General features: G+C 37.4%; 2 protein-coding genes across 2 annotated transcripts; both read left to right on the top strand.

Moving 5' to 3' along the window:
* The first annotated feature begins 937 nt into the window (after nt 1–937).
* Nucleotides 938–6,519, top strand: LOC139787442 (ubiquitin carboxyl-terminal hydrolase 35). The gene is made up of 3 exons (XM_071726534.1): nt 938–2,628; nt 2,828–3,048; nt 3,195–6,519. The coding sequence occupies exons 1-3, from the start codon at nt 1,145–1,147 to the stop codon at nt 4,130–4,132; spliced, it is 2,643 nt and encodes an 880-aa protein (XP_071582635.1). The 5' UTR covers nt 938–1,144; the 3' UTR covers nt 4,133–6,519.
* A 451-nt stretch (nt 6,520–6,970) lies between these two features.
* LOC139779074 (facilitated trehalose transporter Tret1) lies at nt 6,971–10,530 on the top strand. Its single transcript, XM_071717649.1, has 4 exons — nt 6,971–7,061; nt 7,678–7,949; nt 8,524–8,948; nt 9,128–10,530. The coding sequence occupies exons 1-4, from the start codon at nt 7,031–7,033 to the stop codon at nt 9,807–9,809; spliced, it is 1,410 nt and encodes a 469-aa protein (XP_071573750.1). The 5' UTR covers nt 6,971–7,030; the 3' UTR covers nt 9,810–10,530.
* Nucleotides 10,531–10,697: the final 167 nt, after the last annotated feature.

The following is a 10,697-nucleotide window of genomic DNA, read 5'->3' as shown; positions in this document are numbered from 1 at the left end:
CTTTTGTAATTTTCAGCTGTCCCCTTTTGGAGGATTGACGAAAAAATTTAATTTTGCCATAAATTGAGGCATTGCTGCGATTTAAAGTTACATTATTTCGTAAGAATTATGTAACGTTACATTATGTTACATTTTCTAAGAATTGGAGAAAGATGATAAGGGCCGATATCACAGTCTCCGATTAACGTGATCCTCCGAATAAACTCACTCATCTGCATCTCTTTCTAACTGTCCCCCCTAGAAAGAGACGAAGAGTGAGTTTAATCGTAGTGTGATATCGGCCCTATGTAAAGTAAACTGAGATTAAAATTAATCTACATTGATAGAAATAAATATTAAAACTAGAAAAAGATAAAAAGTAAATTAAATCAAGATTATTGAGCCGATATCACAGTCTCCGATTAACGTGATCCTCCGATTAAACTCACTCTTCGTCTCTTATCTAGGGGGACAGTTAGAAAAGAGATGCAGAATTGCAGAGTGAGTTTAATCGGAGGATCACGTTAATCGGAGACTGTGATATCCATATACCTTTAATCTAAATTAGTAAAAATGATATTCCAAAGTAAATATTCGAGAATCTACTGTTCGAAGAAATGATTGCGAATATCGAAAACATAATGAGAAACGACACGATCGATAGCCAATCATTTCCCGAGATGAGAATTAGATCGATCGAATCGCGCTTTATTCCCTAGCCGTTGTCATAGATCTGTCGCGTTGCCTGCACTTTTTTGCACTTTAGTATCCTCGCTCTCTCTTTCTCCAACGTCCAATTTATATTTATCTCGTTTTAAGTGCAGGCATTTTTGGGAATTTTCAGCAACACACGAACAAATCTCCCGTCTCCGTGCCGTCGCGTACATTACGACGATGCACATTGGCAATATTGGCATCAGCCCATCAAGCTCATTATCTCGAGCAGCGAATATTTCATGCCGTAGTACTCGCTCTTTTTTTTCTCCTTCTTTACGCTTTTTTCACCGCCATGGGATAATTTTGATTTTCCCAATCCCGAGACTCATCGTCGATTGAAGGTTAATTGTCCCGCCTTTAATTCTAAGCCAGGACCCGCTAGGATAATTCCGCGACGGAATTCCGAGAGCCCGAGGCCCGAGCACGCGACCCGCGACCAAAACGAGAAATGGATACCGAGCACGTAATGAAGAGCGACATCGGGCAATGCCTGAAATTGATAGTGTCGGGGAACGACGCGGCCGTCAGTGACGGCTGGCTGATGCTGCAGAATCTGCAGGAACGCGAATTCGGCCAGCTGACCGACTGCGAGGACACCCTGCGGGATGCCCTCAGGGGCGAGATAGCGAACGTGTCGCAGGTGCCCAAGATCATGGGCTGGATGTCGGGCCGCATCGCCGAGAAGCGTTTCAACATCAATCCCATTTCGAACGACGTCGCCCACCTGCTGCGGAACACGAGGATCGACGATATGTCGCATCTCACGGAGATCCTCAACGCGCTCGCGGAGCACCGGGCGTACCTGCCCAGGTCGGCGAATCACACGAAACTCTGCGAGGCGATAGTCACGAGCCTGTCTTCCTTTCAGATGCCCTTGGAGCCGAAAAAAATATCCGAGTTCTACGACAACACCGCTAAGATCCAGCACTTTCTCAAGGCGCTCTGTTCGAACACAAAGAACGGCGAGCGTGACATTCTAATGTTTACCTGCCTCCAAACATTGTACAATATCATATCAGACACAAACAGAAAGCCGGAACCCGGCCCGGGGCTCGCTGCCATATTGCAGCTGGTCGAAGCTTCCGTTATTCCGCAGGCGGTGGACTGGATTCTCTCCCAGTCGCACACCGATCATCAGCTGATACAGGCCCTGAAAGTTCTGTGCAATTGGCTCCCGAAATGGCTTGAGGATCGACTCAGCGTTTGGATCATGGAGTTCATACGTGGCTTGGAGAAGCAGCACAAGTATTCCACCCTTCTCGAGCTTACGGAATCTTCGATAGACATGCTAGTGTTGATGTGCCGAGTGTTGCTGGTACCTGTGATCCGTCAAAACGCTTCCAACATTATATTTTACATCTTGAAGAGACAGAGCTCGTTGTCGTTTGTTCAGAATGTAGCCAAGAGGATACCGGCGTTGATAAAGGACCTGATGAAGGAAGATTCGGACTCCAGTAAAGAGTGCATACAGAATTTAGTCGACGTCATGAAGGTATACAGCAAGAGATTTTCTACCTGCATACCTTGCGGAAACACAGAAAACTATCCTTTTCCCGTACTACCGCGAATGCAAGTCGTCAGGGAGCTCTGCAGGGAGCCAGTGTGGATAGACGAGACGAAGGAATTTGAACCGATCGTGGAGCCGGAGAGGCCGTTGTCTGGCAAAGTTGGGCTGTCCAATCTGGGAAACACTTGCTATATGAATAGTGTTTTACAAGCCTTATTAATGACTAGACAGTTCTGCCAAGAAGTATTGAATTATCGTCCTCTAAACGAATCGGGTAAAACACCCCTGCTGGAGAAACTTCAAAATCTGTTTGCATTACTGTTGTATTCCAAGAGAATATGTTTAGCACCAACTGAGGTATTGCGAGCGTCGCGACCGACATATTTCTTACCTGGGCAGCAGCAGGACAGTTCAGAATTTCTCTGGTTAGTGTATTACTCTTGTCCCCTATAAGCTTTTGTTCCAAATTATAATTTAAAAAAATTTCAATTTGTCATCTCTGCATATAAATGCAAATTTGGATATTAAGAAAGTTCATAAATCAATCAGTATAGTTGAATAAAATTTATTTTATGTTTATTCTATATTAATATAACCAACTATTAATAAAAATTCTCTTTGCAGTCATCTTTTGGACGTTCTGCACGAGCAAGAGAAATCCGCCCATTCAAACTGTGGAGGAAACGATAGTGCAGCGAAATGCAAGATTGAGAAGCAGGAAGACGACGAGACGTTGTCGATGGAACCAACAAAAAGTATTATTAAACGTTGGACCACTGAAGAAGATCTAACAGAAGGCTTGGCCTTGCAACGGAAAACGCAATCATTGGCGGACTTTACACGAGGTGATTTTCTATATATATATGTATATATGGTTAAATAGATGGTAAGACATGCTTTCTCAAAGTCTCCCGATTTTACTGTTTGTATTTACATCTACATTCTGTATTTGACTTAAACATTTTTTGAATGTTTATTTTTTTTGTAACAGGTGAAGAGCTAGGACAACGGCTTAGCGATTCTCATTCGGATTCGACTGACAGCGGTATACAATCCGTAGGTGGCGAAGAAACGGGTACATACACGTCTCTCGTACACAGAGTGCTGGGCGGAGAGTCCCAGATCACTCACCAATGCGCACAATGTGACACCAGTTCTCGCAACACGGACAAATTTCGCGACCTGCAGTTGTGCTTCCCCGAAGAGATACAGGAGAACCAAGAGGTTTCCGTTCAGGATCTCATCAACTATTATCTCACGCCGGAGAAGCTCACGGGGGAGAACAAGTATCGATGCGACAAGTGCACGAAATTATGCGACGCGCAGAGAATTATTACGATTTTGCAAGCGCCCGCGCACTTGATCCTAACGTTGAAACACTTTCGATACGACTTCGATTCACGATTAAGGACAAAACTTCGGCACAAAGTGGTATATAACGATACCATACAGTTGCCGGTGTCGGCGATACCGTACACCGTAGCGGAAACGTATCACTTGTATGCCGCTGTCGTTCATTCCGGATACAGTATGGATTACGGGCACTATTTCACGTACGCTTGCGATTCCAAGCAGACTTGGTACAAATTTAACGACAGTTTCGTAACGCAAACCACGTTCGAGGACTTCAAGAGCTTGAAACCTCCCGACACGCCCTACATATTGTTTTACGAAAAGTCGGGAGCCCATGACGGGATCTACGAGGACGACAAGCCCGAATTGTCGACTCTAAGTAAACGTATTCAGGAATTGATAGCGAATGACACTACAGATTATATTGAGGAGCTGCGACGTCGAGCGATAGCGTCGCAACGTAGCCAACTTCCGACAAAGCCTTTGAGACAGCATAACAATTCCGACGATGATAATCCGCCGCCCAGTAGCTGTCGCGGTGCAATCGACGTCCCGGCGAATAGGTTTCTTTATTGAATCTGTTACAACACGAACGGCGACACATCTTGCCAATTGCAAACAACTCTGTATTTGTTCTAAGTATTTTATATATATATATACATAGATAAAAAAAGAAATCGCAATCAGCCTGTATAATCGCAGAAAGTCGCGTTTTATGGTTCTGTACCATATCGTATCGCTGTGGAAAATTTCATTAAGAATTGATATTAGATTTTACATCTTACGTTTACCAAGTGGAATACATATATCACTGTACATGTACATCACACTAATGTAACTCGACGATAGTTACGCTGTCCGGAAAGTAGTTATGCAGCTCTGCAAAATAGTGCGAAGTGCAATGATAACCAGAACTCGAATCTGTGCAAAACGGATATGTACATAACATATAAATGGATACACATACGAATGATAATTACACAAATGAGCAAATACGTTCATACATGTACGAGGGATGAAACGTATTAAGACTACAAAACAAATTAGTGTTTTTATTTATTAGTCGCTAATAATGTATTTGTATTATAATGTGTTCAGCATACTTTTAAAACAGTGTCTCTCGGTTGTTTTTAAATTTATGTATTATTGAGAAGAATTATATATTGGAACATCTCAAGTTTTATTTTTATCATTATTTCGTTTTTATAAAATTTTATGTTAACTGAATGCGTGCGTGTATGCCTATGGGTGCGTGCGTATGTCTGTGCACTATTAAATTATGTTTCCTTAAATACAACACTTTTTATTTTACCTCGGCAAATATATTAAACATTTTCGAAGCAACTATAATATTATTACATGCAAAGTGTTATTATATTAGTTTTTGTTATTTAATTATATAATTAATTTTTATATGATCAAAAAATTCAATATTATGTTTTTTTTATTTTTTTTAAAGTAAATTTTAAGTATATTTATATTCGTTTCGATGAAGCAGTTATTTATTTGTTACATCTGGCGAAAGTTGTTCAGTCAGCATTTGATGTACCTTGAAGAGAAAGTTTCTGAGAACATTGATTTTTTGTTTTCTTGAAAATAACTCGGTTGAATTATTTCTGAATTATTATTTCACTAGGAGTCAAAAATCAAGGGTGAGCAAATAGTAAGTGCCTCACTCTACGTATACAAGATGTTACAAGATTCTACCGATAAAAATCTTTTAGTGTTCTTTATCAATAGATATAATATTCCTGACACTTTATGTCGGTAGAATTTTGTGAAATTCTGTATATGTTTCTGTATATAAAGTGTAAAAATAAATTTCTCTCGATAATTAAGTAACTATAGTTCTATATATATAGCTAGTTACTTAATTATATGTGTGTGTATATATATATATATATATATATAATATTGTTGATGTTAATAAATAATCATCATAACATCGTTAAACTTGAAAATCGATAACTCGCAGATTTTATAATACATCGTAAATTTTACATATTTATTAAAGAAAGTGTCATCCACGGAATGTTTGTGCGAAGTTACCAGTGTTGTTACGAAAATATTAAGAAAAAAAAAAGAGAAATACGATCATCGGCTGTGGTTCTTTGTACATGCGTTGTGTTATTACAAAACAGTATTTATTAAGTACAAGAGATATTACCTGATTTAACATTGTTGTAATTGTTACGTTGCGATTGCTTGTAAGCTTATTGAATGCACATTGTCGTAAAAAAACATAACTTATAAAATAAAATTAGCGTAGTTAATAGGTACATGTGTATATATAATATGTATAAGCGTATGCGTCTTTTTACAATATAATATATGCGATGTTTGTCTAAATGTGCCACACTGAGCCTTCATTTATTATGATTCGATATTCATTGTTTCGTACTTATTTTTAAACTTCTTTCTAATTAACGAAGAGCATATTTTTAAAAATAGTAATTGAACGTATAACACTATAATATTAGCACTCGTTTATAAGTTATAGCAAGATAAAAGTTCTTCGCGCTTTTTAAAATTACAAAAGTTGAGAGAATATATTTGTTTTATAAATAATTTGTTTTAATTCTGAGGGTACCATGCAACATATATACATTCCAAACTCTTCGTCAATCTGTGATAACTTTTTACTGTCGAATTGACAATATTAATTTTTGAAACTTATTATGGAAACGGATACGCGGACTGTTTAGTTTTATTTATAATTAAAAATATACATATACTGTACAGCTTCTGTTAAGGCTGCAATATTCTAGCGGGTACGGTTAATGTTATACATATAATATTAAAATAATTAAATTATATTTGTGAAAGAGAAAAGAAAGATCCATGCATTTATTGTCAATGTCAACTAGAATTAATTGTGCGATATTTAATACCATTGGAATATAGTTCGCTGAAAGATTAATGTAAGCTTATTAATTATAATAAATTTCCTACTAAAAATGTTACGGGATAATTATGTTGTTTTTGCACACTGCTGCCGTTTATTTATTCAAGACAGACAGATACGAGACATTCTGTGATAACGCGATAAAAAAGGAGATAAAACAATAATATTATGCATTTAATAATATTTTTTAATGGAATATATACATATAATAAGATATTTAAGGTATGAATTCATATACGTTATGCGCAATACGATATTTAATCATTAAGATCACATAACAATTCTTCAGACATCTCAAAAACGTCTTTTTTTTTAATGCCTTAAAGACTTTATCATTAATGTCATAAAGTCGTTTTTCTGAACTTAATGAGACGTTAGGAAAATTTTAGGACACGATAATGTTCCTTTTCGTTTGATAATGGCAATTTTATATCAAACTCTTGAAATGCTTTAATAGATAAAGGTGATATGATATTATCTACATCATTTTATACATCTGGACAGTAGAACTCATCGTTACAAATTCCATCATTTAATATTTGTTCGCGGCGTGTGATTGTAGTGAAAATATGAAGAAGGTATATCTCGCCGCTATAGCAGGTATGTACACATTGGGATAATTACAGAACAAAAAGACATTTTTCGACAGAATTGCTTGATATTCATCCAATAATTACGCAGAACTTAAACTTAACTTTTTTTATAATTTAAATTATAACCTCTTTTCTGTAACTAAACTTATTTATAAGTAATAAAGGCTCAAAAGATTAAAAATCAATCAGAAAATCAAGAGTGTGGAGCCATAACAATGTATTTTTGTAGTATAATATTTATTACATCGCACATAGCTTGCCATGCATTTCATCTAAGTAATAATCGCGTAAAAGAGTCACGGTGCGGTCTCGGTTCGCGTATACCTGGCGCGAGACACTACCGTGTCTCTTGATTATTTATTGAATTATTTATTGAACAGGCGCAGATTTTATTAATGCTAATTTTAAATTATTATATGTCTCTTAGCTGCATAAACGAAATTATTAGAATTAAAACAATTTCACAAGTGAAATTATTGAATAAAGAATAATCTTTGTAAATAGGTTCTATAAAAAATCTTTATGAATCAAATTTATATAAAAATTGTTTTTTCTTTTATTTAATAAAAATTAATAAAATTACTGACATATTAAATCCTCTTCGAAACTTATTATTTTAATAGGAAATCTCGGTATGCTGTCAGTCGGCCAATTTATCGGTTGGGGATCGCCATCCTTGCCTTTACTGATAAATGGTGGTGATGTTGACTATTCCGTACGTTTGAACCTCGAAGAAGCCTCTTGGGTGGTAGCCTTACTTACTTTGGGTGCCGCCGCGGGTTGCGTTATTTCTGCATTGATGGTGAATGTCATCGGCAGGAAGAACACCATGCTATTTACGGCTGTGCCCTCGATAATCGGCTGGTTGATGATAGTCTTCGCAACATCACCGTGGGTAATAATTGCTACATTCATCTAGGTACATCCGAGTACTTTCTACAAAAATGATACGCCGGATGTGTAAAAGAGCATTGAAAGTCGAAAATTAAAATATTTGTGTGATGGGTAACACTTTCTGTACATATGTCGTATGTATAAGATATAATTGTCGTAATTCTAAGCGCCTCAATTAATCAGATCAAATTAAGATTTAGATAAAACTGATAACGTACGCTTCATAGATAATACATTGTCAGTAATAGCGTAAATTTTTTAGGACTGATTGTTGTATACGGTTTTTTCGTAGATTGTTATCGATTTTATCAAATACATGTTATAATAGAATAATAAATGCTCACGATTTATTACACATTTTAAGATAACGATGACAACATGAGTTTATTAAAGTGTCCATAAAATTTAAACTAAAACTGATTTTTAAATTAAATGAATCACAAAAATGCGATTTTTAACTGTAGAAGCAAAAAAAAAAAGATTCACAGTATCATCTTTTGAATAAGTTGCCCGAGATAGGGACCAATTTGGATCGTTCAATCCCTTTATCTTCTTATCTCTTCTCTGCTTCGCAGGAGCTATACATATCGAGGTTTACATCCGGACTGGGAATGGGCATCGCTTATACAGTCACGCCGATGTATTTGGGCGAGATATCGCCGGCAGATATCCGCGGCAATTTAGGATCCATGCTGACGGTTGCTGTGAAACTCGGCACTTCGATTGAGTTCATAATAGGCCCGTTTCTTTCGGTGAGAAATCTCGCCCTCGTCTCTTTGGCGGTGCCGTGCCTATTTGTGATCACTTTTGTCTGGCTACCGGAATCCCCGTACCACTTGATGCGCTGCGACAACAAGCAGAGAGCTATAAACTCTCTTGTTCAATTGAGAGGCAAAAAGGACGTTTACAAAGAAGCGGACAGTATCGAGCAATCCGTAAAGACTGATTTGGCTAATGAAGCTGGTTTCCGTGAGCTCCTATTTGTGCCAGGAAATCGCAGGTACGACGTCAAATTTCAATCTGTCGTCGTGTCAGCGACCATTCGCGAATCAATATGAAACTTTCAAATAAGATTCCTTGCCGTTTTTCTTTTTAATGAGTCATATTTCAATAAAGTTAAAACTATTGTTCTCATAACAGAAGGATGCAATTGATAATTGTTCCGAATGATTTTTACAGAGCCTTAATAACGTTAGTGTGTCTGGGCATGGCTCAACAGTTGAGCGGCTCGCAAGCCGTGTTGCAGTATGCTCAAATGATTTTCGATCAGGCAAACGGTAATCTGGAAGGCAAGTACTTGACTATGATACTGGGCGCCGTGCAGATAGTCTGCTCGATCGTCTGCATGACGATCACCGATTGCAGCGGTAGGAAGTCATTGCTGACGATCTCCGCCGTCGGTTCGGCCTGCTCCACCGCCATGGTCGCGATGTACTTTAATCTTCGATATAATCACGTGGATACCAGCAATATCGTGTGGTTGCCCGCCACCGGCGTGATTCTGTACGTGGTCATGTACGCCCTGGGTCTGGCGGCGTTACCGTTCACCATGGCCGGCGAATTGTTCCCCACGAACGTGAAGGCCCTCGGCAATATGATAGGCATAACGACGACGCATGTCACAGCCTTTGTCGTGACGAAATTGTACCCAGTCATAAGCGAGGGTGCCGGTGTGCACTCGCCATTCTGGATATTCACCGCATGCAGTCTCGCCGGTGCTTTATTCACGCTTCTTTACGTACCTGAGACCAAAGGCAGGACACTGGAGCAGATACAGGAGAAATTGCACGGTTTGTCGAAACAGGGAGGAGTCGAGAATGGGGTATCTCCATATGTTAATCATCCTTCGACGAATATTTGAAGAATATTTGCGAACTCTAATAGTTGGATAAATAACAAAAGACTCGCGATAATGAAAATAATAAGTAACAAGTACAAAGGAGCCTTGAGAGTTTAACGCGGAAGTTTTTATCTAAGACTACTATGACACTGCCCTTATCAGCTCTGGTAAAAATAATATCTGGATTGTTCCTGAGGAAATGTTTAATGGATACGTACACTAACTTGAAGAGTGTTGAGTTAATAGGATTATTGTTAGAAAAAATACCAACAAGCATACATATTGTTTACTTAGACACGATAGCATTTTATCAAATGTACCTATGACTGACGCCATTTAGTTTTGAGTTTATTTTTAGTAGAATATTTCTTACTGTCGTTATTTGTTTATACGGAAGAGAGTGATGTGTAATATTTTATAGAAAAAAAATTTGCCGCTTTTCTTTTGAATTAATTACTTTTTAAATCTCTGTGAATATATATAGGCTGAGTTTCTAAATTCATTGTCAGCGCTGAAAATCTATAGTATACGTTAGTGTAGACTATACTTTAATTCATTAGCTGATATGAAAAGCGCCATTTATAATTTTAACTGCGATGATTTATTTTACTTTGAACTTTCGATTTGTCTTAAGATATTTATATAGCGGAATTATTTCATATTACTATAGCAAATTTTGTATATATTCGATTGTCTCTAATGTCTTCAATGTTGCAGAGTTATGGTACTACGATGCGAAAAAAACTAAATTAATAAATTTTATCATTTATTTATAACTGCGTTTATTTCATTTGTCTTTTCAATAGTATCTTCTTTACCTTTACTTATATTTCTTCTTCTGCAGTCTACTTTCTTCTTAATTTTATTTTTTTAACATTTCTGCATTTATTAACAAATTTCCTCAATTTT

Source organism: Temnothorax nylanderi, unplaced genomic scaffold, assembly GCF_030848795.1.
Source record: "Temnothorax nylanderi isolate EJ_2023f unplaced genomic scaffold, tnyl_v1.0 TNYL_tig0001_pilon, whole genome shotgun sequence".
NCBI classification, from domain to species: Eukaryota; Metazoa; Arthropoda; class Insecta; order Hymenoptera; family Formicidae; genus Temnothorax; species Temnothorax nylanderi.
Note: the sequence above shows the minus strand (reverse complement) of the source record. Positions and strands in the feature narration are given on the sequence as shown.

Excerpts from the sequence above, each read along its gene's own strand:
- LOC139787442 (XM_071726534.1), top strand. The coding sequence starts at position 1,145 with ATGGATACCGAGCACGTAATGAAGAGCGACATCGGGCAATGCCTGAAA. Across the intron at positions 2,629-2,827 it reads GACAGTTCAGAATTTCTCTG|TCATCTTTTGGACGTTCTGC; the intron begins GTTAGTGTATTA and ends TTCTCTTTGCAG. Across the intron at positions 3,049-3,194 it reads ATTGGCGGACTTTACACGAG|GTGAAGAGCTAGGACAACGG; the intron begins GTGATTTTCTAT and ends TTTTTGTAACAG.
- LOC139779074 (XM_071717649.1), top strand. The coding sequence starts at position 7,031 with ATGAAGAAGGTATATCTCGCCGCTATAGCAG. Across the intron at positions 7,950-8,523 it reads TCTTCGCAACATCACCGTGG|GAGCTATACATATCGAGGTT; the intron begins GTAATAATTGCT and ends TCTGCTTCGCAG. Across the intron at positions 8,949-9,127 it reads TTTGTGCCAGGAAATCGCAG|AGCCTTAATAACGTTAGTGT; the intron begins GTACGACGTCAA and ends TGATTTTTACAG.